The sequence below is a fragment of the Chelonoidis abingdonii genome, chromosome 16 (genome assembly GCF_003597395.2).
Source record: "Chelonoidis abingdonii isolate Lonesome George chromosome 16, CheloAbing_2.0, whole genome shotgun sequence".
In the NCBI taxonomy this organism is placed as follows: Eukaryota; Metazoa; Chordata; order Testudines; family Testudinidae; genus Chelonoidis; species Chelonoidis abingdonii.
The window spans coordinates 22063777-22090710 of NC_133784.1; the positions used below are offsets into that span (position 1 = coordinate 22063777).

The window sequence follows — 26934 nt, forward strand, 5'->3', positions numbered from 1 at the left end:
TCACCTGACTGCAATTTCAGCTGTGCCCTGCAAACGACTCCACCGGCTGCTGTGTGTGTTGAGTGGAGTGGATCACAGATACCAGGGCAACAGGGCCAGGGGCTGCTCTGGGACATCTGCATGCACACGTAATGGGGGACTAGTAAAGTACTTTTCTCCCCAGGATTGGGCCCACACACTGCCTTGCTTTGCTCAGATATGTGCCCTACTGTGACCCAGGCTTTTTGCTAGCAGGATTTGCTCTTGCTAATGCCTGGGCCATGGCTCATCTTTGTACAGGTGCCTATGGACACATACAAACAGACTGCTAAGAAACAAATTGCCCAGGAATTTGGAAGGGTTAGCAACTCCCATGCTTCAGAGACCACTCTCATCTCGGAGAGGGTCAGGAAGGAGATTTCCCATCCCAACCAGCTAATCCATAACTGCCCACTTCAGGGTATCTTTCTTCTTCCTCTGAAATGGATGGGGTTGGCCCCCTGGCCTGTTCCAGTCAGGCAACTTCTCCATCTTACTGCCTGGACTGTCTTTCCTTGCTAACTTGGTGCCTCTTTAAAAAAGTCTCACCCAGCCAATCGGGCAGCAGAAACAATACTGCAGAACTTGGCTGACCAATCACAGAGCAAGGAGTTTGCGAACAACCCAGAGCTGGATCATTGTTCCCCAAACCCTTTTAAATAACCTGGCTGCTTCGGGGTGGGGAGGGCAAATCCTGGCTGCATGAATGGCAATGGCAAAACTCACACTAACTTCCCTGGGGCAAGCCTTCCTCCTGTGACGTGCTTCAGGGAGAACAATGGGCCATTATCTAGAGCAGCGAAAGCCAGCTAGGAAGAGTCTCCTCATTCTGTAGTGCAGAGACAGTCCCAGTGCTGGATGCATCCAGTGCCTCACAAGCAGTGAAGCAGCTGAGCTATTTCCACCCCCGCTACAGCTCTTCCCCGGATGGCCCTGTCGTGTGTGTGTTCGGATCAGTCACTCAGCAGGTGCAATTAGATCCAGCTGAACTTTAGAACAAAGCAGCCTGTAAAGTGCAAAAATCCCCTGGCTCATTGTAAGACACTTCCCTTGGGCCATAAGAACCTTGTCTCCCACAGGCTGAAGGGGAATATACAGCTGAGTCTGGGGGGCTGATAGCACATACAAGCAGCAAAGCCAGCAGCCAGGAGTGGGGCCAGAGCTATGTGTGCCCCTCACATCTGGAACAGTGGCGCTTACTGACGAGTAACTGTGCAACAAGACACATCAGGACCCAAGGCCCCACCTTGGAATGAGTCAGCAAAGCTCATCGCACCTCTGTCACCCAGCTTGGGGAGCGGGTGGGGGGGAGGATTTCTAGATACATGGCGCCACCTAGTGCATGGTCATGCCTCACACCACAAGTGCCCCAAAAGCCGGTTCAGCTGTTGTGTGTGGGGTTTGACCTATAAATCCCTGACTGGTTTGAGCCTGGGTAGCTGAGAGATGCCTCTCTCCAGGTGCCAGCCCTGGGTCAGCTCCCTTTGGAGAAAGCACCTGCGCTAATAGCTTCCAGAGGGAGACAGCTGGTGGCAGGGAATATTCCCAGAAGGAGCCTTGACCCTGAACCACCTTCCCCTTGGTCTAGCGGGGGGAGATTTTGCTGAGCTTTAGGACACACTCCAGATTAGCCATGATCCTGGGCTTTGGATGAGGGCTGGGGAGTGCCTGGATGAGGGCGAGTGGGTTGGGGAAGGCATGGTACACAAGCCCCTTAGTTTCATATTCTGGCATGAGCAGCTATGGAGTGATGGGATGGGCAGCTGGCGAGGCAGCAGCCTTGCTCCTCATATGAACTTAGCTTGGTGTGTAAGTGTGTGAGATGGCAGGAGGGCACCACCCAAGGAAACACCTGCCAAAGGCCATGGTTATGCTACAGCCACACAGCATAATGGAGTTGCTATCTGTGTCGACAGAAGGAGGTTTTGCCATCCACACAATTAATAGCAGTAGTAGCTAGAGCAACGGAAGAATTTGTCTGGCGACCTAGCAGCGGCTACGCTGGACGTTGGGTTGGGCTAACTGTGATGCACATGGGCAGGAAATTTTTCACCTCCCTGAACCACGTAGCCAAGTTGAGCTAATTTTTAGATGTAGACCAGGCCAAAGCGTGGCCCACATAAATGTCATCATTAGGCTATCACTGCGAAAGCAAAGGTTACCAAGAGGATAAGGCCTGAGTGCTACCTAGTGGTGCTTCTGGGTCATCAAAGGCATTTGATTCCAATCCAGCATGTTGGAGGAATTGTGTGCCCCATGCTAGAGTCCGGAAATGCTCTACAGTTGCACGGAACAGCAGGATGCTACTAGACAAGTACTGGCATGACCAGTTAGAAGGGAACTGGGTGCAGACATCAGCAGGAGCACTGTCATTCAGGCTGCATGAGGCAGCTTTCGATTTGGAGGGCAGCAGCCACTGGCAGATGAGTGCAGTGCTGACACAATCACCTGTCCTCTGGAAGAGATCGGCCAGGCCAGAGACTCCTTGGATCAAGCTTCTCTTTCCTTTGGGGAAAACTAAGGCCCCTCTGACTTAACTCTAATTAGTGGCCACCACGTACTCAGAAGGTGAGCTGGGCGCAGGAGCAGGAGCAAGTCATGCCACGTGCTTGCTCCCACTTCCCACACCACACCTGGCTGAGGTGAGCTAGCTGAGCCCCATGGGGATTCGTACCACAGGTAAGGTGCTGGTTCACATCCACACAGTGGGGGGAGGGGGAGCTCCAAGAGAGGCAGCGTGGCCTAGTGGGTAGGACAGTAGATTAGGACTCAGTCGATCTGGACTCTGACGCTGACCTGTCATGTGAACTTAACTCCCCCTCTCTGGGCTTCTGGTTTGCTCTGCCACTCTCATTTCTTTGGAGAGCAAGAGCTTTAGGGCAGTGCCCATCGCTCACTATGAGTCTGTACAGCTCCTAGCACAATGGGGCCTGTGCTTGGCTGGAGCCTCTAAGTATGGCTGCTGTGTTCTGTTCCCCTCACGTCTAGCCCGCTGGCTTTCTCCTACCCATGGCCCTGATGGCCAAGTGCTGCTTTGACTTTCCAGCCCAGTGTGCCAGGGTGATTCGCCCATGTCTCACCGGCCAGCTGCAGTTCACAGCCTGGCTGCAGAGGCTGGAATCTGCTGACAAACTTGCCCAGCTGGTCTGTGGCTGCGCCACTCCCCTGCCTCGCCAGCTTCCCCGGAGCCAGTGAGGCCTTTCACTAACAGCTCGTCAGTTGCCGTGGGATTGGTTGTTGCTTACCAGGCTAACAATTCACCTACCGCCACCAGTCCCTTCATCTCATTCCCAGGTGCTCACCCGCTCTCCTTGGCCTGGCACTAGTCAGGGCAAGGTCTCCATGAAATGAGTGCTGGGTGCTCCAGCCTGCGGTGAGCTGAGGCTGGGTCCATTCGCGAGAGCCAGGCAAGTGTCATTATTTGCTTGCCCTTTTTGCCCCTACCCTCCATCCCTCTGCCCCACTGATGCAGGATACAGAAAGGGGTCTGGCAGGGGCAGGGCCTGGCAACACTTCCACCGTGATGTTGGGGCAGGGGCTACAGCTCGGATCCTCTAACCATGCCGACTTCCCTGCACTAACTACGCCAGCATCACTGCCCCCGTCCTTGCCTGCCTAGTCCTGGCTTTGTACCTCTTCCTTGCTGTCCCCTGTGCCTGGCATGGCATCTCAGCCCACCAGGCACCTACTCTCTGCATCGACCCACCTCCAAAGCTGTAGGGAGGAGATGGAAAAGGAGCCTTGGTTACAGGCAGCTCGAGTGTCACGTTTCCTCTGCCAGCCAGAAGGACTATCCTCGTTTGGCACGCTAAGCGTGGCATTTTCCAAAAGGCAGGCAGACCCCGCAAGAGGCTGCTGCCAGCATGAGGCTCTCTAGATGCCCAAGGTACTCAGCTCCCAAGGAGAGTTCAGACCCAGCAGGCAGAAAACGTCCTCTTCTCCCTGCCTCTTACACAGCATTGCCAGCTGCTCAAATTCTGCAGCCATGACTTAGGCCAGGTGGCTGGTGCTGTAGGAGTGAATCCAGCTCTCCCCACAGCCCTCCCTGTTTTGGCTCCGCAGCCCTCATGCACCCTGCAGGCCATGGGCTCTGGCTCTGCTGCTCCCAGAGGCACAGGGGGCAGAGCTGTTAGACACAACGGAGCACTCCACCTGCTCAGAGACGCTCCTGCAGGGAAGGGTCTGGCACTCCTTTCCAATCCCCTACGCTGTCCCTATTTCAGGGACTCCACACTCCAGGCCAAAGGGACAGTGGCTCAGCACCAGCTGGTGGCACAACGCCACCGCCACTGTCAGCCCATGGGCTGAGCTGGCTAATGGGGCCGTGTAGGCCAAAGCTCCAGGAACAACAATAAAGCCCCTACACACAAAGATACAGGAGAAGCAGCACTCTGCAAATGGTTGCTCTTGCAGGATTCATTCTGGAGCTTTAGTCCAGGGGGAGCCTGCCAAGTTCAGGGGTTGTCAGCCTGAAATACAAACTGATCCAGCAGCTTGGGGCTAGTGCTGTGTTAGTGCCCTAAGCTGCACTGCTGCCCTCTACAGGACACAGACACCCAGACAAGGTTTAGACACTTTGTATGACAAGTGTAAAAGCTCTGGAGCTGGTAATGCCACATCATTTCTCCTCTAGCTCAAGCTCGGCTTGGGGGTCCAAAGCTGAGAGGTCTAGTCTTGCTGCCCACAAGCTGCTCAGGTAATGACTTGGTGTGCTCAGGCCCCCACTTCCACCTAGCCAAATCCCCAAATTTAAGTGTCTCATGTTCTCTCCCTCCAGCTGTATTTAGGCACCTAAATAACCTGCTTGCTGCACTGCCCCAGGGATTTAGCTGCCTAACTTGAGGCTCATGCATCTCAGGAAGTGTTAGCAAAGGGTCTGGTACTTGTCAGAATGGCACATCCAGTAACACTCAGAGCATTTCATGCTGAAGCTCCAGGACACAAAGGGGTCAGGAAGAAATCCTTAGCCTTGGGTAGAGCACTGAAGAGCTGGAGCCTCCAAGTCACCCAGCACGGAGCAGTGGAAAAGACGTGATCTCAGGATGGGACAGTTCAGGGCAGTGGGGGAAGACACTGACCCAATGACGTCCCCAGTTGTAGCAATTCTTATGGTGCAACAAGGCATGAAGTTGACCCCAGAGCAACCATTTGGGAGGCTGATGTAATGGGGAAAGAGCGCATTGGGGATGGATTTCAAGATCAGACAGACAGATGGGGAGAGGCCAGCCCAGGAGTTACCACACCCTTGGCTGTTCTTTCCAATCAAACAGCTTTAATTAGTCACACACCAACAGCTGGCAGCTTTGGCACAAGGTCAGTAAAGAACTGGACCTGATCCCGCAGCTCAAACAACTGGAGTTAAGGCTGGGGTGGGGGAGCTCGGGTGGGCACCCCCCACCCCACAGATGAGGAACAACCTGTGCAGGCCCACCACTTTCCCCAGACCCCACAAAGGAGCTGCTCAGCGTCAGCCCACCGTAACCACTGGGCAGTCGACTGGCTGCCTGCTCCTTGGAATCTGTCCCATCCCCCAACAGGATGTCAACCTCCCTATGCCCAGTCATCCACCAGGCAGAGGCCTGGCCTGGTGCATCAGGGTTTCTCTTGCTCCATGACTGGCTCACAGAGGGGCAACAGGGTGCTGCAGGTAGGTGGGCAATGGCAGCACATTGTCCCTAAGCATCAATCCCCTGCTGGTAGCCACCAGCCCCCGACCGCAGCAAGCTCCTGCCTGGGTGATGAGGCCAGGGCTGCCCAGAGCGGGGGGCCCGTGGGACAATTTGTCCCAGGCCCTGGGCCCCACAGGGGCCCTGCAAGCCCTGGCCGAGTGGTGGGCCGGATCTTTGGCGGCATTTCAGTGGCAGGGCCCTTCAGTGCTACCAAAGACACGGAGCAACTGAAGGGCCCCCCACTGCCGAAATGCCCTACGAGCCCTGGCCTGGCGGCGGTCCAGGTCTTTGGCAGCAGGGGGCGCTTCAGTGCTGCCGAAGACGCGGAGCGACTGAAGGGCCCCCTGCCGCCAAAATGCCGCCAGAAACCTGGACTGCCGCTGGGTGAGTACAAGCGCCACAGCTCCCCTGTTTTGCCCCAGGCCCCCTGAATCCTCTGGGGAGCCCTGAATGGGGCTGCAGCCAGAGAGCTGGAGCTGGGGAATGGGGATCTGGAACAAGTCCCCACTGAGGCTTTCTGATGTGCTAGAAGACACTTCTCCATTCCCCAAGATGGGGCCAGTCCTCCGGCCTGGGACTCCAGGGTGCCACACACAGCAACCCAGCCAGGCACTGTGCTCTGATTTGCATTCATCAATGCAGTGTGATTCATTAAGACAGCAATTAAACCCTCCTTGCTGGGCAGTGACAGTCTGGGGCACTCAGGAGGAAGTGCCATCCCAGCTGCTTTCCTGCCCCAGGGAATGAAAATTCATAGCATGGTCACACAGACAGGGGACTTGGGCACCCCTTCCCCCCATGGCCCTGCTGCTAGCCCCAGTATGGCTGGGAAATACCGATCCCTGTTGAGACAGACCTGCCACTGCCAGCTCAGAGTTGATTCCTGCCTGGAGCTTTTGCAGCAATTGGCTTTAGCCCCAACCCCTCTTTGCTGGGCAGTGACAGTCTGGGGCACTCGGGAGGAGGTGCCATCCCAGCTGCTTTCCTGCTACCCCCCCACACCCAGTGGTTTAATGAGAGTAGGCAGTAGGTACAAAGCATTGCCCAGCCAAGGCTCTGAGAGCAGCATGCCAGGAGCTCGGGGGGAGGGTATGATCACCTGGGGAATGGAGGCACACGGAGTTCAGCTGACTCACCCAAGGTCACACAGGGAGTCTGGGCTAGATTCAGAAGTGGAACCCAGGTCTCCCGAACCCCAGTCCAGTGCTTTATCCACTAGGTCACCCTGCTTTCAATGTCTACACTCACCCACAGCTACACCTGCTTCCAGATCCTCGCCCTGCCTGGGGCAAGTGGTGATGCTTAGCCCCAGGAGCAGGGAGAGCCACTAGGCAGCCAGGGAGAGCCAAGGGGGCCCAAGGGAGGCGCAGGATGCCCAGGGAGTGCCCCATGGCCCTGGCCCATCCCTGGAGGCGGCTCTGCAGAGATCTGGGGCTGGGAGCAGCAGGGAGAGGGGCTCTGGAGCCTTGGAGGGGTTGGGATGAACAGAGCAACCCTCCCCCCACCCCGCATAGACCCAGGACCCAGGCTTACCGCTGTTGGGAAGGGAGGGCTTGCACTGCTGCTGCAATGTGATGAGGGGGTAAATTCCTGGCGGTGGCATGGGGCACTCAAGATGTATTCTCCACCCCCAGTGCAAGCAATGGGAGAAAGCCTGGCATGTCGTGCCCCCAGGTGCAGCCTCCCCCTTAGCTTGCAGAGCCATGGGCTGGAAGCTGGACACCAGGTGTAATTCCACAGGGCCCCTTGAATGGGCTCAGGGGACCTGGAGCACAGGCAGAGACACAAGCTGCCTCTTCCCTCAGACACAACCAATGCCTGCCCCTCTAGGCTGGCACAGAAGGGTGATTCTGCACATGGCGCTGCCACCGAGGAACCCTGGAGTCCTGCCCACCCCCAAGAAGCTGCTTCTTACCCCAGCCCCTGGATGTCCAATGCCCCCTGCCCCCATGAATTTTCACTCCCCATCTCTCGCTCTGGTATCCCCCACCCCTCACTGTGCCCCTCAGCCCTCTGCTGGCAGAGGGGGGACGCTGGCCAAGGAGGTGAGGAGGCAGGCGTAGATCTCGATGCCCCGCAGGAAAACCCGCTCGTTGAGGTACTCGTTGTGGTCGTGCAGCAGTACCGGAGTGTGGTTCATGGGGGAGAAGCCGAGGGCCGGGTGACCAGCCTGCAAAGCAGTTAAAGGCAAAGTCACTGCCACCACACAGAGCCTAGCGGCCGCATCAAACTACATGGGGTCCAAGGAGGGGGGAACCAGTGGGGGGTGGAGCTGGACCGAGCCACCTGCAAACAGATCGCACTGTGTTTTCCCCACCCCCCACTGACTTTCAACCCTGTGTGGTGCCCCCTCCTGGCCAGCCCCAGCATTACTGCATTCCCACCCTTCACCGTCCCTGGCCCTTGTCCCATGCTGGCCTGAACTGCCGTGGACCGTGCCAGAGCCTGCAGTGGGAGGTCTGGCTCATTCCAGCACGGGCGGCTGTCATGCAGCAGGGCAGAGGTGGACAGCAATCTTCTCTTTTACCAGGCTGGCACCACCCAGACCCCGCATTCTCACAGCTGAGAAAGCAGCTTCCCCTCAACCATCCCTGGGCTCCTTCCCGGCCTCACTGCCTCAATACCTCCACCCCCATATATCTGAGATCGTCCTAGCTGAAGCCCCCAAAGACGCTGTTTCCTTAAGAAGAAACAATGTTTGTAGTGGGCCGGGCACAAGGCACTACTGTAATACAGTTAACCAATGGGAAGGATAATAATACAGCACATTTACAGAGCAGCGCTAGCCGGAGACTCTCAAAGCACTTCCTGACAGCAGGTCAGTTCCCATTTTACAGGTGGGAAAACTGAGGCACCTGGGCGTAACCTGCTCTAGGAATTGGTGGCACGGGCAGGAATAGAACCCAGAAGTCCTGACTCTCAGGCCAAAGCCATCCCCACTAGATAACAGAGCAGAGTCAGACATCAATTAAATTAAGACAGAGAGCAAGAGCAAGAGCAAGAAAAAGGGAGGGGGAAGAGGCCGGAGGAGGGGATGGAAAAACCAGGGAGACCCAGCCAGAACCTGCAGGACGGGCAGTGGGCAGGGAAGGAGGCAGACCAGGGGGATGCGCCAGCACTCACTGCTCGGATAAAGCGGCTGTCAGTTGCGGCTGGAAAGATCTCGAGCTTCAATGTCATGTGCCTGCCAACAGAGACAGAGCCCAGGTGAGCCATGCCCCCAGTGCGGCTATTCTCTCCCCTGCCACGTGGAGCCAGGGCCTGGTGGGGAGGCAGGGACGGAGGGCACCCCCATGTGGCAGAGCTGGGGAGGGCCATGTTTAGCTTGTCCCTGCAGCCCAGGCCTGGCTGAGAGGCATCCGCTTTTGCAGAGCTTCCAAGCCCTTAGGTGAGCCCAGCCTGCCGGCACTGTGCCAGCAGCGTGGCTGGGGGGATAGCCATTTGTCACAGAACCATAGAATATCAGGGTTGGAAGGGACCTCGGGAGGTCATCTAGTCCAACCCCCTGCTCAAAGCAGGACCAACCCCAACTAAATGATCCCAGCCAGGGCTTTGTCAAGCCTGACCTTAAAAACCTCTAAGGAAGGAGATTCCCATCACCTCCCTAGGTAACTCATTCCAGCGCTTCACCACCCTCCTAGTGAAATAGTGTTTCCTAATATCCAACCTAGACCCCTTAAACTGCAGCTTGAGACCATTGCTTCTTCTGTCATCTACCACCACTGAGAACAGCTGAGCTCCATCCTCTTTGGAACCCCCCTTCAGGTAGTTGAAGGCTGCTATCAAATCCCCCTTCACTCTTCTCTTCTGCAGACTAAATAACTCCAGTTCCCTCAGCCTCTCCTCATAAGTCATGTACCCCAGACCCCCAATGATTTTCGTTGCCCTCTGCTGGACTCTCCAATTTGTCCACATCCTTTCTGTAGTGGGGGGCCCAAAACTGGATGCAATACTCCAGGTGTGGCCTCATCAGAGCTGAATAGAGAGGAATGATCACATCTCTTGATCTGCTGGCAATGCCCCTACTATACAGCCCAATATCCCACTGGCTTTCTTGGCAACAAGGGCACACTGCTGACTCCTATCTAGCTTCTCATCCAATCTAATCCCCAGGTCCTTTTCTGCATGAGAGTCGTACTCACATGTCTCTGCAGGCCCCACTAAACGCCTTCCACCATGGGTCGGACTCCTCGGTGAAGGTCACTGTCTGATCCATGTATTTCTACACCAAAGGAAAGAGGGGAGAGGGTTAAATCTTCCTCAGGCTGGGATGTGGAGGGGGGAGGCTGGGGTGGCAGCAGAGCAAGGGGGGTGGGAAGCCGAGAGGCTTGGGGGCAGCGTGGGGCAGGAAGGTGAGGGTCCAGCTGGGACGGGCTGCACAGGAAGGGCATGGAGGTGCCCAGCCAAGTTATACACACCCAAGTAGATTTCAAGGGGAGGCTCCGGGCCCAGTTCCTCAGTTCCCTGCCGTACCTGGTAAAACTTATAGGTGACACCCTCTCCAGCTGCCCGGCACCAGACTGTCAGCTGCTCCTCAAATGCCTGCAGGAGAGGGGGCAAACCAACGGGGCATGAGCAAGTGGGGGGGTCCTCTCTCAGGTCCATGCCATCAGCCCTTGTTCTGCCTCTCTGATGCCTCCCAGAATCCTTTGTGTCACTGGGACATTATGTTAGCAGTGAGTCAGCATCAGCTCTATACTTCTGGCGGACACTGCTGGGGTGATGGCTTGCAGATCAAGATCTTCCCCCAAACTGGGGGAATGTGCACCCCACCCCCTCCCTGGGGGAACGGGACCCCTGCCAGAATGGGCACTGTACCTGCAAGTTGACAGTGGGCGGGATGCGGATGTCGAAGGCGGCAGACAGCTCCGAGGGTACCACATTGAAGGAGACGCCCCCGCTCAGCATGGTCATGTTGATGGAGGTGACATCACCCAGGGTGAGGTGCTCGTCACATTTCAATCTGCGGGGGGGGGGGGGGCGTCACACCCAGCGTCTGTGATCTGTGTCTGTTGGAGCCTTTCACCCCCAACCACTCCCCTGGGAAAGAACTCTGCACTCTGACCAAGGGGAGGGCAGAGCTAGGTCCAGAGATTTGCCTCGCCTGGGGCCATCAATGTGACATCCATGTGCACTGACACACGGTGCGAGGACACACACGGGTCGCTGGGACAGCCACGCTCTCTGCCAAGTGGAACCAGGCCCTGGATCCTGCCCTCACAACAACGCTCCTTGTGTCCTCTGCCCGGATCTCAAAGCACCCTACTGAGATCAGTGAATTAACCCTCACGCCCCACCCACTCTAGGAGGCAAGTCAGGATAATCACAACCATTTCCCAGATGGGAAAACTGAGGCACAGCACAGAGCAGTAATATGACCTGTCCCAGGACACAGAGGGAGACTGTGGCAGAGCAGAGGACAGAACCCAGGAGTCTTGAGTCCCAGGCCCATTTGTCTATCCCTAACCCATCCTCTGGAGCTAGGATGTCCACCTTCTCCCTGGGGACCAAACGAGCCACAGGTTTCATGCAGCACTGCCTCTTACCTCTGCTTCTCACTCTCTCTGAACTGCAGGAGGGAGGTGATCACTCTGTTCTGTGGTGGGAACAGGGGGTGTCAGTGTCCTGACCGGCGTATTATAGCTACATCTCGGCTCCCCCAGGTACCTGCACCCTCAGGGCAAGCAGCTCTGCCCTTCACCCAGGGCTTCCCAGAAACAAACCAACCAACTCCCATACAGGAGCCACAAGGGATGCTCTGACTGGGAGAGGCTGGGGCTGACGTAGCCAGGAGCTCCCCCACACAGCCAAGGCTCCTGCCCCACTTCCCATAGCGCCCCCTGCTGGCAGAGGCTGGGCTTGGAATGGCAGGAATCTCCCCTGCACCCGGGAACTCTGCACTATTCCTTGCTGGAGAGAAGCTGACGGTCTCTCCCTTGGTGCAAGAGGACTGCAACTCACTCTCTGTCACGCTCACTTGCCCTTCCTGCTGAGAGGGCAGGTGGATGAAGCCAGGGTGGGTGACACCGCAAGCCCCTCACCCCCCAGAAGAGGGCGACCTCTCTTACCAACTTCTCAGCAGCTGTGTTCTCAATGAACTGGGATCCATGGCCTGGGTTCCCCTCGCATTTGACTTTAATCCCTGCAAGTGCCGACGAGAGGGGGAGATGTATTAAGAGGGGGGAGGGAGAGAGAGAGAGTGTGGGTGAGCCTGGCACCCAGACACCACAATGATGGGTATGTTAGAAACGCACAGATAGACAGACACAAAACGAGGGGACATGTCCTGAACCCTACTCACACCAGACGCACTTCTCCCCGTAGAACACAGTGAAGGCGTCTGTCGGGTTGGCCAGGCCTGGGGAAGGGACAGAGAAGACAGGTCGCTGTGGTGGAGTGGAAGCCAAGCAGCCACTGCCAGCTGCTGCCTTGGCAATGCAATAGGGGAGCCGCTGGCTGCCATTTAAGGCCTGGGGAGAATCTCCAGATCCCCAGCCCTGCCCCAATCAGGCGCCATGAGTGCAGATGGCTCAGCCGCTCAACGTCCCTCACCCATGAGACAAGGTACCTGCCAAGACAGGGTGCGAGGCTGGGCCCTGGGCTGAGGGAATGTGCCTACAAAGGACCCTCCTTTATCCCCACCACCAACCCTTCATGCGTCTCAGCCTATCTACCACCTAATGGCCAGGGGGCCAAGCTCATCTCTGCAGAGGGGCCAGCAGAAAGGGCACAGCTCAGTCCCTCCCTGCCTGCCCTCCCCTTGCACAGAGCCCTCTCACTGGCTCGTCCGCCATCACACCCGGGGAGCCGCACCTTCATCCAGGGTGAAGCCAACGTTGAGAGCCTGAAACTCGGGGCGCTTCACAAACAGCTCCATGCCCTTGACGCCCCCGATCTCTTCGTCTGTGCTCAGGGGAAGGACACAGAGTTAGTGGCCACCAAGCTCTGCTGGGCACCATGGCTGAGCCCAGCCCTCCCTTTCACCCCAGCTAGTGGCACAGCCAGAGCACCCCATGGCAGATCAAGACCCGCGGCAGCTTCTGGCCAGTCCAACTCCCACAGCAGTCAGCTTGCGATCGATGCAAGGCAGGGGAAAGCAGCTGTTTTCCCCAACACTGGCATTTCCAGCTGTCTGCCAGCTCATGGGAACTACTCAGCTAGCTCATGGTCAGAGTTTAGAAAGCAGGGATGGGGGTAATGCTGATGCAGTGGGAGGAAAGGCCACCATCAGTGCTTTCCCAAATGCAGCAGGCATTGGTGGGACTGAACTGGGGTCTGCAATCTCTCCAACCTACCCCATGTAACAGCTCCCTGCTCTTCTCCACCTCCTTCCCCAGAGTTCTCACGCTGCCTTGCCAGAGCTCCCCATGACAGCCTAGAGACTGGCACAGAGTCACCTACTCCAGCCTGCCTTAAATGCAAGAAAGTTTGCGGAGCAGGGCTGAACGACAAGTGAGGAGGACACATCAGGGCCTGGATCTGGCCAGTGCTTTCCAGGTCAGGAGCTCAACGTGCTTTACTCCCACTCATGAACATGCTCAAGGCTTGATGTGCTTGGTTTCTCCGGGTGTTTCACTCCCAGGAACGCGCTGGTCAGGGGAGTCCCAAAGCTAAGGAAAAAGCAGGGCAGCTCCATCTCTAGCCCCACCTTCCTACCCCTTCCAGCCAAATTCTAGCAACCAGCTGGCCATGGAGAGTGGCCAGTCACTTACCGGGCACAAATGTCATGTGAACTGTTCGGGGGAAGCGCTTCCCCTCGGCCTTCAGCCTCCGGATGGCCTCGATGTACCTGAACAGGGAGAGACTGGTTAGGAAGCTGGTACCTGTGAGAACCTTGAGCTCAGGCAGTGCTCCAGGCTAGGCGTAAGATGCATGGAGAGAGCTGTACCCTTAGACTGCAGCCGGCACTAGCACCCCTTGGTTTTCCCGCACCTGATCTCAGCCAAAGATTAAGGGGCCTAGTGTGGAGCAGGTAACATATTGGGTGTCCAGGAATGGGGGGCAGGTGTCACGGGGCTTTGGCCACCCCGGCCAGCCAATGCAGGGAGCAGAACCCCCCAGCCCTGTGCTAGTTATACGTCCAGGCAGATACAAGCTAGGGCAATATATAAATAACTAGACCTCGATGGTAAGAGGCATCTGCTGAGCTTTCAGGATCTCCAGTGTTTACTTCATCACACAGCTGTTGGCAGGGATTCCCATACTGGCCCAGCCTACCTAGCCCAGTCATCTGTTTCCAGCTGCGTCCAGCGGCTGCACAGCCGGGGCAAGGCACCCAGCATGGGACAATTGCAGAACACCTGCCCACTGATCTCAGGGGAGTTTCTCCAGATTTATGCCAGTGTAACCAAGATCAGGATCCGGCCCAAGGGTTCATAGTGAGCATGAGTCAAGAGGGATGGAGCTGTGTGCAGAAGGGGATGTTCAGCTCAGTTTGATTGCCCCAGAGAGGCAATGGTGAACTAAGACAAGACAGAGAATGGAGGAGGCCAGCTACACTCACTGGATGGAGACACACTTCATATCCTGGGCCCCGCGGGCGTAGATGTTACCCTGAGAGTCCTTAAAGGCTTCAAAAGGGTCGTGGGTCCAGTGCTCCTGCAGAGAAGAAAGCAGCACGGAGTCTCATAGCAGGATTCCCCATGGGGAGCGGGCGCTGCCGGAGGGCATGAGCACAGTCTGGCTGGCTCGCAGTATGGTGCCCTGACTTTTCCATGGAGGAGAGGAGCAGGACAGGAAGCTGATCTCCCTGCACTTGATCCCCATTCCCATAAAAGAAAGGGACAGCACCTTGTTTGGGAGATGGAGAGAGGTCTGGTTTGGAGGGATGAAGCAGCACACAGGGCTGATGTGGTAGGTGGCACCTCAGCCATTAGGAGGTAGATGGCGTGGGAGGGGGCAAAAGGGATGGGAGTGTGATTTAATGCCAGCCTGACAGTGCTGGAGACCAAAGGGAAAAACAGGCACAGTATGGAGAAGTCTGCCCTGCAGCTGCCCAATGCACTGCTGCCAACACGCCTCTGTCCAGATCTGAAGGGACAGGAAAGCAGTAACGGACAAGACCAACCCCCACACATGCAACCATGTTAACAGGAAACACCCTGGGCAATTTCAACAAAAAAGCAGGGCCTCCTACAGTGCGGCTTCTCAGGGCAAATTGGACTCCAACACACTCATTACAAAGAGCAGGTGCACGTCTAATCGAGTACAGTGAGAACTTAATGCAGCCCATAGGAAAACAGGACTGCATAGTAAGTAAACCCCAGAATAACAAAAGGTAGCAACTGAAGTTTGTGGTGGTGGATGGTGAGCTTGTCTGGCTGTATTCTCCTGGAGAATACAGCCAGACAAGCCAGGGATCTGATCAAGGGGCCTGCATCAGAACTTTATAGCCACAGTGCAAGAAGCAAACAAGGAAGTCCCATGCAGAATGGAGACAATCTTAAAAGAATAAGGTGACAGGCTCTGAAGGCAGCACTATCCCAGTAGGTGTCTTTTTCCATCGCAGCAGAGAGGCCAAGGGCTAAATGGGGCCTTGGACCAAACCAGCCTCTCAGCTTGAAAATTAGCACACAGTGTCGGTGAGGGAAGGGGCAGCCCCAAATGGAAGTGGAAGGCGTTTTCCCTGGGCAGACCCCACCGCCTGCAACAGCAACCCTGACAAAGGCTCGCAGTTCCCCACGTTTTCCTGTAGGTGACGCTGTGTTTGCATTAACAAAGGGTGCAGATGGCATTGACAGCCGCAGGTCCTCAGCAGAGATGGCCCAGGTTTCCCTCCAGCAGTGCCCTTGGGCATCCTCCTGAGCTGCTGAGAAACACTTCCACTTCTCCTCTGGGCAAATAACCGCCCCCTGCCCACCCATGGGCAGCAGCCAAATCCCAGCTGTGAGCCCCCCCGCACAGCCTCTCACCTCAAAAACCGGCACCACATCCGTGTGCGAGTTCAGCAGGATGGAGCGGAGCTGCGGGTCTGTGCCCTGCCAGGTCATGATGGTGACAACCCGGCCTGGGAACACCTGCGAAGCAAAAGGGAGTCTGTTACAGCGGAAGGGCATGCTCCACCCTCTGTGGGTCGGGGAAGCTGGGCAGACAGAAGGAGCTGACGGAGCAGCCCCTGGGTGGGGAGGATGAGGATGGGCAGCGGGGTTCGCACACATGTTGTTGCAAAGGGAGGGGTTGTTTCACCTGGGAGGGAGCAGATTTCAAAGGACCAGAGACTCCTCTCACTTCTAGGAGGGCAGGAAGGAGCGTCTCACAGACAGGGCACTGGACTGGGAACCAAGAGACCTGGGCTCAATTCCCAGCTCTGCCACAGACTCCCGGAGCTACCTTGGTCAAGTCACTGCATCTCCCCAGTGCCTCAGTTCCCCATCTGTGCTATTAGGATTACAACTCCCTGCCTCAGAGGGGTGCTGCAAGAAATAAATCCATCAGTAACTGCGAGGCACTCGGACAGAGATGGGGCCCTCCGAGCTTGAGAGATCCCAGGCAGAACGCAAACTCCTCCCATAAGGATGCCTCAGCTATGGAGGGCTCCAAAGCCATATCCAAATGGTGCAACAGGGAGCTTGAAGACCTGGAAGGGGATTCTGAGAACAGAGGGGAGTCACTCGATTAATGGCTGATAAACAGGCACCCAATCAAAAGGACACACTTCTTCCCACGGGGCAGGGTCAGTGTGTGGGACTCATAGCTGTGGAGGTCAGGGAGGCAAACCCTCACCCTGAGCACGGACGCCAAAAGCTGAAGATAAGCTGAACCCCAAAGGGTGACCCAAAAGCAAGGAGCTCCTGAGTTCTTGGTCCACTAGGAACTGCACCAAGACCCCCCATTTCATTTCACTGAAGAGTCACCAGACAGCAACACCCTGGATGGCTGTGCCTGGAATGAGAAGTGCTAGAGAAGGGCAGTGTGTTACCACAGGAGCCGGTGAACGAGCAGGGAACGCTCCGTACCCCCGGAACCATCCAATCCCCCAAGCAAGGAGCCTTTAACATTGATCCTCCCCACCCCAAGGGCCACCCCAGAGGACACTAGACACAACTGATGAGGGTTATGGAATCTCGGTAAAAAAAATCCAACAGCAAATGCCAGTGGCAGGAGTCCTTGAAAGAATACGGGCTCAGCAATCACTAATACTATTGAAATCCAGGCACGCTCTGCATCTCCCAATGACTCAGGAGATCCAGCCAACACGCACACAACTGAGATCCTGTCTTCAGGGAACTTCCCCCCATTTTTCCTAACTCAAGTTTCTGCCAGTCGGGATTCATGCGCCCATGAGCTGGGACAAGTCGCAGGGAAAGTTGTGTCACCCCACGCCTCCTCGGAGGAATGTGACCTTGCTAAGTCCCATTCTAATTACAGCACATACAGCCGGGATGGATCGACTCAAAAATAGACCAAGAACCTGTAATAGCAGATTAACGGGCTGGCCAAGTCTGCAGGGGATTACTGACCGCACGGGATTTGTACACCAATGGCAAACAACTACTCGCATCGTCACATTTCGCAGGGTCTCTCCTGCTATGAATGGGGGGAAGCAAACAAACAGCACCCTGGCCCATCCTGGACTCCCAGTGCAAGGATCATGAGAAAGGGTCCGAGAGGGTAGCCTCTTCTTGCCCAGAACTCCCCCTAGAGCCAGCGAGAGTGCCATGCATGCCAATGCAGCACAGTGAATCTCTGGAGTAGGGGCCAGAGGGCGTGCTGGCGAGAGGACTCACAGGTCTAATTATTAATATTGATACTGTTTTACATCTATACTGGCCAGTGCAGGTTGGGATGAAGCAGATGGAGTGCACCACGGAGCAGATAAAGGGCCAACTGCTGGTCTCACCAGTGGAATATGGAGCAACTCCATCTCCAGACCTGCACTGCGGTAACTGAGGTCAGACTCTGCCCCGGTGTATCTAGGCCGGATCTATGCTTCGCTCTACCCAGCAAGGCTGAGGTTTAGCTCCTAGTGGTGACCAGTGGCGTAGCCAGGTAGAGGGAATAGGGGGAACAATAAAAAAAAAAAGGCGCCACCCGCTGCAGCACTTTTACTCACCAACCGGATGCTCCGGGTCTTCGACGACAGGCCCTTCACTCGCTCCAGATGTCTTTGGTGGCACTGAAGGTCCTGCCACTGAAGACCCGGAGCAAGTGAAGGTCCCGCCGCTGAAATGCCACCAAAGCCCTGGAGCGAGTGAAGGTCCTGCAGCCAAAAACCCGGAGTGCTGCCAGGTGTGTAAAATAAAAGCCCCGGAGCGGGTGGCGCCTTTTTTTTTTAAATTGCTCCCCCAGGTGAGTAAAAAGGTGCCAAGAAATTGACACAGCGCCACTTGTGCTCAGTGGGGGAGCAGCCGCTCCCCCACAACTACTCTACTGATGGTGACCCATGTATTCACTCCACGCTGGAGGACACTAATGACCAGGGTGACTCTTCCATGGGTGCAGGTGGGATGGATTCCAGTGTGACATGCTCAAGTTGCTCTAGCCACTTTTATGGGGATTGATTGCTAATGAAAGACCCGCATTTGCAGACCGAGTCCTCCGGTTACCCAAAGAATGAGTCTGGCACAAGCAGTGCAGGCCAGCTCCACACTGCTGCCAATGGCCTTCAGCCCAGAACTGGAAGGACCGCCAAGGACAAGGGACATCCACCCTGGCAGTGCCCACAGGGGTACCAAGGAGTGCTCATTGCAAGGCTGAATTTGGTGATGAGGACACATCCACTGAGAACTTGGCTGAGACCCACCAATTCTTTTTAGATGGGAACTGCTGAACGATTTTCTCAGTCATTCCCTGGTTTACTGGGAGGATCCCAGGCTATAGCACTGACAATGCCTCTTTAGCATTGGAAAAGAATAAGGTGAGCAACCCAGACCTCTCTGGCAGGAAGACGGCTCCGCAGTGAATGGGAAGCGTTACATTTCTAAGTCATGCAGCAAAGCAGACATAAAAGCGCTTGGTGAGGCAAATGAGCCCAGACACATTGTAAAGGGGAGTGTCTCTGAGGTGGGACTTGGTGTGCTACCTGGCAGTGCTGGCGGAACACCGTGACTGGAGCTGTGCTGTACAGAGGATACCTACCGGGGGGCACCCCAGACACCCCCTGGTGGTTTCAGGTTGGACAGATCGGGAATGAATTTCACTGTGGGGGCAGAGGAGTGAGTGGGTTCACTTTTCCTACCTCCACTTTCTGACACCCCAGGCCAAGCTCAGCTGCAATCCGCTCCAGGAACCGCACGGCCACATCTGAGAGAGGGAGAAAGCAGGAAAGTTACAGACATTCAGCTGGAATCCCCTTGCTGTTTCCTTGCACCTGTTGCATCTCTCCCATCCAGGAATCCCCATGCTGCACTAGGAAAGGGCTGTCTCCACATTCTAGCCCCTCCCATCTCCAGAGGCCCCTTGCCACAAAGGGGAACCCTTTGGAGCAGCAATGCTGCAAGAATATCAGTAGCGCAGACTGCACAAAGGTCATCATGCTCAGGCTCCATCCTGGTGAATAATGTGGCACGCAGTCTATGCGGTTGATAGGCAAGTGCCAGGTCTATACAGCCGAGCACACAACTCCCAGCACAGCGCTGTCAGTAACAGAACACGACTGCAGCATTAAGCCCCAAGAATGGATGTATTAGCAGGCCTACCATCAACAATCTACTCATACTCAGCCTCTGCCACGGCTCAGAGATCTGCCACGGAATATGGCAAGGCTCAGTTTTCTGCTCTGACCACACCTAGCACAACAAGTTCCTGATCTCTGGCTGGGCCTCAGGTGGTGCTGCACTGCAGTACAATCATAATCTGCCACTTTAAAGAGACGTTGAACATAGTTAATAGACTTATCCCCCCAGGTTCTCAGGATTTTGTCAGGCCCCTAATCCCTGCCGCTTCTCCCCTCGCCCCATACGCCCCCTCGGCAAAGGTAAAAATCCACCTCCCCAGGAGGCGACAGGGAAGTCAACAGAAGTATTCTTCTGTGGACCTAGCACTGTGGATTTTTCACACCCCTGTGTGGCATAGTTAAGCCGACCTGATTTTCTAGCGCAGGTCAGGCCCGTGTCTTCACTAGATCCTCAGTACAACAAGGGGAGGGGCCCTCCATCACTGTAGTTCCTCTGCCTCCCCGAGGCACGGCAGCTAAGTCAACATCAGAATTCTCCCATCCACCCAGCACTCTCTACACTGTGGTTTAGGTTGGCTTTACTGTCGCTCACGGGTGTGGATTTTTCACACCCATGAGCAAGAGAGCTGGGTTGACCCAACTTTTTAGTGTTGACATGGCCTATGGTTCAGTACCTTTGAGGATCTGGGTATTAAGCCCTTCTGTCCTTACTCAGGGAAAACGCCCACTGAGTCAATGGGCCTTTTGCATCAGTAATGACTGCAGGATTTGTCCCCTAATTAAGAGCTATTTAATATTCCCAACTGAGTGTGTGTGTATTGGAGATGCGGGGCAGTTAATTACAAGTGAATTGAAAATAGCCAGAAAGAGGCTGATTTGGACTGGTGGAAGGAGCTGCCAGGATGAGCCATTTTATGTCCTCTCGGTAAAGAAATTGAACTGTGAACCCTACATCAGCTCCCAGTTTGGCTTTATGACTAAGAGTGATCCAATAGCCACTGAAGTCAATGGGAGTCTTTCCATCTGTTTAAGAACATAAGAATGGCTATACCAGGTCAGACCAAAGGTCCATCTAGCCCAGTATCCTGTCTTCTGACAGTGGTCAGTGCCAGGTGCCCCAGAGGGAATGACCAGAACAGGTAAACATCAAGTGATCCATCCTCTGTCACTCATTCCCAGTTTCTGGCAGAGGCTCTAGACACCATTCCTGCCCATCCTGGCTAATGACCATTGATGGACCTAGCCTCCATGTGAATATATCTAGTTCTTTTTTGAACCCTGTTATAGTCTTGGCCTTACAAACATCCTCTGGCAAAGAGTTCCACAGCTTAACTCTGAGTCGTGTGATGAGATACTTCCTTTTGTTTGTTTCAAACCCGCTGCCTCTTAATTTTATTTGTGACCCCTAACTCTTGTGTTATGAGAAGGGGTAAATAATCCTTCAATGAGCTTTGGATCACACCCTTGGAAGACATCTCCTCTGACACACCCATGCACAATCTCACACACACACACTCAGTTACTAACCCACAACATGCTGGTTTAATGAGAACTATATTTCACTCAATATGAAACTAAAGCTCCCAGTTCATCCAGTATGAGTAGTAATACAGCACCAGCTAAAATAGCTTCGCCTGGCTTTGGCTAGCCAGCTCCAACAGGGAGAAACCACACTATAAAGAAATCATCTGTCTTAACTCCGTTGGCTCGCAGACTGGGCAGATGCTGTTGCTGGACCCAAGATTCAAATCCCTCTGCTCTGCGATTGATTAACGTTCAGAACAATGGGGAGATATGGCCCCACGTGGAAGACAGCTTCAAAATGTGGACTTTGCACAGTAGCTGAGTCCAAAGAGCAGCCAAGTGCCTCTTAGGTAGACAGACCAGTGTGAGTTAGTAGGGGTGGAGGGTCTGATCTGGCCGCATTTTTCATCCACTTTGCCCAGGCATGAAAGACAAGGTGTGACGCAGTAGATCAGGGGTCGGCTACCTTTCAGAAGTGCTGTGCCGAGTCTTCATTTATTCACTCTAATTTAAGGTTCCACATGCCAGTAACACATTTTAACATTTTTAGAAGATCTCTTTCTATAAGTCTATGATATATAACTGAACTATTGTATGTAAAGTAAATAAGGTTTTTAAAATGTTTAAGAAGCTTCATTTAAAATTAAATTAAAATGCAGAGCCCCCTGGATCGGTGGCCAGGACCCAGGCAGTGTGAGTGCCACTGAAAATCAGCTCATGTGCCGCCTTCGGCACCCGCGTCATAGGTTGCCTACCCCTGCAGTAGAGAATCAGTCTAAGCATCATCCCAACCGTGGGTGAGACACGTGGTGCAGCAGCTCCTGCAAGAAGGTTCCCAAATCCCAGGGGCAGAAGGCGCTGTTCAAGGAAGGCTGTTCCACAGCCTGGAATTTCAGTCCCCATCTCACATTACCAGGGAGTTTCTCATTCTAGAGGCCACCATGAGCTGAGAAGCCTCTTGGCTGGGCTGCACGATCACTAACAAGTCTCACTAGGACTCTTTCCGCCTCAGGGGAGCCACTCATTTGCCAAGATTCAGGGAACTTTCTGCCAGCGTCAGAGAGATTAGCATACCATTTCATTGTGAATTGCCCCACCCACTCCCCCCCCTTCCCCAATGCTCCATCCACTCCATTTCAACTGCTGTCCTCTTTTTAAGGTTGAATATCTGGGCGGTATTTTTGGTTCTTTGGTGAAGCGGGTTTTCGCCCCCTCCCTCAACACTCAATAATTTTCAGCATTCACGTGCCGTCAGCAATGCAGGTCTCAGGCTCTGCACCAGGCAGACCCAGCACAGGCAGCAGCAATGTTATCCAGCTTCCCTCACACTGCACTGAGCATGGACCTCAGCCCTGAGCTGGTGGAACAGGACGCTTCAGCCCCCGTGGCCCAACTCCATCTTTGGCCAGTTGTGAGGAGGCCAAGCAGAGCATATTGTGGGGGTGGTTTGGGTGACATGGGCTCCTCTGGACTCACACCCACCAACTCGCTTCCACCCACGAGCAGGTGTCTTTGCAGGGAGGGGATGGTTTTAAGAACTAAGTGGTTCTACCAGATGATAGCGGATTCCTCGGCAGACAATACAGGAAGGCACCCTTGTCCCATCTTCTCCAGGAGAGCGTCTGGGAACAAGAGCCCAGCGATGCGCCAGAAGGGTGCTGAGAGCTTTGTGCCCAGCATGTGAGTCAAGAACGTTGCCACTGGCTGTCGCAGCAGTGAGCCAGTTGCCTGGCCATCTCCCTTGCCAGCTGGCGGCGTAACCCTCCCCCAGTGCTCATGCTGCCTCAGCAGCTTGCTCTGGTAATAGAAAGGGAACCAGCCTCCTTACCATAGTTGGGCTCGGGCTGGACCGTCTTGAGCCTCAGGTACTCTCGGAAGAGTGTGACTGAAGGATGCTCCCCGGGATCCTGGCCTCTGACCTTCTCCCCTGTCCTTTCAGGGCCTCCGTCAGGCAACATGATGTCCATCTATTGGGGTATCAGGGCCCAGTGAGGAAGAAGAGAGGATGCATCAGGGAAAGGGATAAAATCGCCATCCTGCACAGCTGTGAATAGACTTTGTCATCAAATGTACCGGCCAAATCTCCCGCTGGCATGACTCCACCATCTCCAATGAAGCAGCTGTATGCAGCAGGGCTGAATCTAGACCTGTATATGTAAGGGGAACGTTGGCTTAGGCTTTCAAAGCTTCCCCAATCAGGATTCGTTCCAAAGCCACAGCTCCACATCCACACCAAGGCACGTTCCTCCCAAAGCTCTGCCTGATGTCAGTGGCTTAACTTGCTAGACACGGTGCCACCAAAAGGGGGAAGCAGCCAGAATCCCCATCCAGAATCGTTCCTCATGACAGCAAGTACCCTGGGAGCTTTGGAAGGCAGCATTGTGCCACAGTGCCCAGGAGGAGCTGCCATGGGATCTGTGGCAGGAGGCAGTTAGCGCTAGGGACCAGAGGATGCTAGAGCTGCTTGTGGGACTGGCAAGGGTGTCCGCCCAGAACGGAGTGGTCCGTCACTCCACAGCCCAATGACCCAGACTTTAAGGCCAGAAGGGAACCTCACCCACTCACCCCTGTAACAGACCCTTAACCTCTGGGTGAGTTACTGACATCCTCAAATCATGATTTAAAGACTTCAAGTGACAGAGAATCCACCATTCACAGTAGCTTATACACGCCAGTGACCTAAGCCCCATGCTGCAGAGGAAGGCGGCTAAGTTAAAAGCTTTGGACACCATGCGATCCCCTCCAGACCCCCCACATGCCAACATGGGGGAGAGTGGGTGCCCATCCCCATTCTCACAGGTCTGTCCCATGTCCTGCAAGCCTCCTAGGGCCAGTGGATCTTTATTCTGACCATGCATTATGTCATCCCCCCGTGTGCCAACACAACAGGAAGACAGGGCAGCTCTCAACGCCACAGCATAAAACTTTGACCTGTAGTCAGGTGGCAACCCTAGTAGAGGGGGATGAGAAAAATGGGATGGCAGATTGCAAGGGAACATGTTCTGAACCTACTACAACAGGGGTGGGCAAACTTTTTTGGCCCGAGGGCCATATCTGGGAATAGAAACTGTATGGCAGGCCATGAATGCTCACAAAATTGGGGGTTGGGGTGCAGAAGGGGGTGAGCGCTCCAGCTCGGGCTGCAGGCCCTGGGGTAGGGCTGGGGATGAGAGGTTAGGGGTGCAGGAGAGTGCTTTGGGGCTGGGACCAAGGGATTTGAGGGCAGGAGGGGGGATCAGGGATGGGGCAGGGGGTTGGGATGCGGGAGGGAGTCAAGGGTGCAGGCTCCAGGCAGGCACTTACCTCAAGCAGCTCCCAGAAGCAGCAGCATGTCTCCCATCCAGCTCCAATGTGGAGGCACAGCTAGGCAGCTCTGCATGCTGCCCCATCCGCAGACGCTGTCCCTGCAACTCCCACTGGCCACAGTTCCCGGCCAATGTGAGCTGCGGGGGGGGGCGGGGGGCACTTGGAGTGGGGCAGTGTGCAGAGACCCCTGGCTGCCCTTACACACAGGAGCCAGAGGGGGAACATGCTGGAGTCCCCGAGCAGAACAAGCCCCAGACCCCGCTCCCCGGTGGAAACTCGAGAGCCGGATTAAAACATCTTGAGGGCTGGATGCAGCCCCCAGGCCATAGTTTGCCACCCCTGTACTACACGGACTGGGAGTCAGGACTCCTGGGTTCTACTCACAGCTGTCCCACTGTGACACTATGGCAATCCACTTAGTCTCTCTGTGCCTCAGTATCCCCTTCTGCAGATGAGAATAAAGGGCAGAAGTAGGCTGCCGGGGTTAGCAGAGGTGAAAGGGAGCTAAACAAGGAGGTCTGGGGTATGGCAGTGCTGGGAGGTTGTAGTGGGGTGTCCGGGTGAGTGGGAATGAGGGAGGGGGTGGAAGCAGGCATGTGTATGAGGCAGGGGCTGGGGGAAGTGGGGGGGTGAAGAGGTATGGATGTTAGGGGTCCGTGGGGGTAAGGGTAAGTGTGGGAATGAGGGCAGTATAGACTGGCTAGGAGTAAGAGGAGTGGGTAGGATGGGGGTAGGAGGGTGTCTAGATTGGGGGGTTAGGGGAGGGTGGGGAGTTGGGGTAATTGCAGTTCTCGGGGGTGCATGGGAGTAGGAGCGTGTATGGGGTGAGAGATGGGAGGTAGGCGCATGCATGGATTGGGGAAGTGGGGGGAAGTGCAGGTCTCTAAGGCTGGGGGGGCCATTAGGGGTCGGGGTATGTGGGGTGCGCAGGGTTGGGAAGCAGGAGCACGCTGGGAGCAGGAGTAAGTGCAGGTCTCAGGAGATCGGGGCCCGTCGGGCAGGAGTTTGGGGACTGCCCGGCTTGAGGAGTCCGGGGCGCTCGAGGGCGGGGGGCAGAGCAGTGCCAGGCCCCCTACGCGGCCCCTGGGTGCCCCCGGCTCCAGCTCGGCTGCCCAGCCCCAAGTAAACATGCGGGGAACAGGGGAGGCTGCCCCGTGCGCTCCCCGCCCCGGCCGGCCGCCGCCTGGGCCCTACCTCTGCGCTGCCCCCCAGCTCCGGCCGCCGCCGCCTGCTCCGCCCCGGCTCTGCGCTCCTTGGTACTGGGGCTGGGCGCAGCCTGAGTCCGCCCGGCCAATCCCGCCGCAGCCCCAGCCCCTCCCCGCGCTAGGACAGTCGGCAGGCAGCTGCCTCTCGCCGGGGGCAGCAGAGAGGGGGGTAGGTCCGCCCCCTTCCCCCACTCCCCCGGGTCCCGGCAAAGCTTGGGGCTGGACCCCTGCGCACGCAGCCGTGGGGCACCTGCAGGATCGGGCCCTTGCACCCCAAACCCTGCCCCCCAGGCTGCTCAGCAGTTAGGCTGCAGCTTTTTCCTTCCACTCCAAAGTCCAAGGCGACTGCACAGCTGAGGGCCCCAGTTCCATCAGTGCTGCAAGGCAGAGCCATTCTCGCTTTGCTCTCACCCAGTACCCAGCCACTGGAACCAGTCTGCGAGGAGACTCGCACCATTGATAGGCTTGCTGCCGAGGTATTAGCTTGCGTTATTTCCAGTCCCGCAGGTAGCGCTGCGCCATGCACAGGCCAGGAGCCCCTTGTGCCAGTGCTGTACAAACAGAAGAAGAAGAAGGTCCTTGCCCCACCATTTACAGCCTAACCCCATCTCTTCTCCACACACTCTGTTCTATGCTATAGGCAGACCAAAACACCACGTTTGTCATACGGGCCCATACACCGGAGCCTTCTCCCTGAACCCACACTGAGCTTCTGTGGGGCCAATAAAAAAAGCCCTGGTTCCAGCCTGCCGCTGGTTTTGCAAGCCCAAACCCAGCCACCTCTGTCCTCCCTCCCCCATTTACCATTTTCCCCCCAGAGCCTTTTTTTGCAGTCACCCCGAAACTTTTCTGCTCAAACATCTGGGCAAAAATAAATCCAAGCTGACAAATCCCACTTCAGCCTTGCTCAGCTTTAAGGCAGGCTTTAGTTTCTGGAAACCAAAGCCTAATTTATTAAAAAAAAAATTTTCTATAATGAAAAACAAGGGGAAATAAATGACATTTGAATTGCTCTTCCACTTGACTGAGGTGCAGTGGGCCCTGCACATAGACACATGATAACAACAATCAGCACATGAAGCCTTAAACAGATTATGCAAGCCAAACCAGGCCCCAGTGCTGCAACAAGATGTCTCACCAGAGACCCCTGCACTTCTTGTGGGCCTCCATTGATTTCAACAGGGCTCCCAGGCAGCTGCAAGATTCCCTCTATGCACATCCAGTTGTAGGCCTGGGGCCTAAAATCTTACAAAGTTAGAGTCTCATTTTTAGTGTGGCACAGCTAGCCTAAAAATACTCTTACAAGATGTCTTACCTCTGTGAACATCTTTGATTACTGCCAAATGAAAAGATTTTTCAAATCCAATTTTTCTTTCACCATGTAAGAACCTTTAGTTGTTCCCCACAGAACTCTGTCAGTTTAACTATTTGTTAGTTTCGCTCTAGTTTCACTTTCAGATTCTTCTGGCCTCCTACACTGTTGTAATCTCTGGTGGAAGGATTACACAATATTGCCAACCCAAAACATTCAAAAAGCATGAGTCTAGCAGAACACCCATGTGATTGGTTGAAAAAAATAAATCTTATTTTTAAAACA

At 55.3% G+C, this 26934-nt stretch overlaps 1 protein-coding gene across 5 annotated transcripts; it reads right to left on the reverse strand.

The window, feature by feature from the left end:
• Window positions 1-5258: 5258 nt before the first annotated feature.
• On the reverse strand, window positions 5259-26934 carry ACY1 (aminoacylase 1). Of its 5 annotated transcripts, XM_032791248.2 has the most exons (16): window positions 26653-26934; window positions 25792-25888; window positions 22655-22793; window positions 18865-18929; window positions 15599-15703; window positions 14191-14285; window positions 13400-13476; window positions 12501-12590; window positions 11989-12045; window positions 11756-11829; window positions 11234-11283; window positions 10506-10650; window positions 10161-10229; window positions 9830-9909; window positions 8811-8871; window positions 5260-7857 (listed from the first exon to the last, which is right to left on the reverse strand). In XM_032791248.2, the coding sequence occupies exons 2-16, from the start codon at window positions 25792-25794 to the stop codon at window positions 7693-7695; spliced, it is 1275 nt and encodes a 424-aa protein (XP_032647139.1). In that variant the 5' UTR covers window positions 25795-25888; window positions 26653-26934; the 3' UTR covers window positions 5260-7692. The 5 variants fall into 5 exon arrangements, with proteins under 5 accessions (XP_032647171.1, XP_032647139.1, XP_074929164.1 ...); XM_032791280.2 differs by lacking the exon at window positions 26653-26934 and having other exon boundaries at window positions 5259-7857; window positions 25749-25817; XM_075073063.1 differs by lacking the exon at window positions 25792-25888.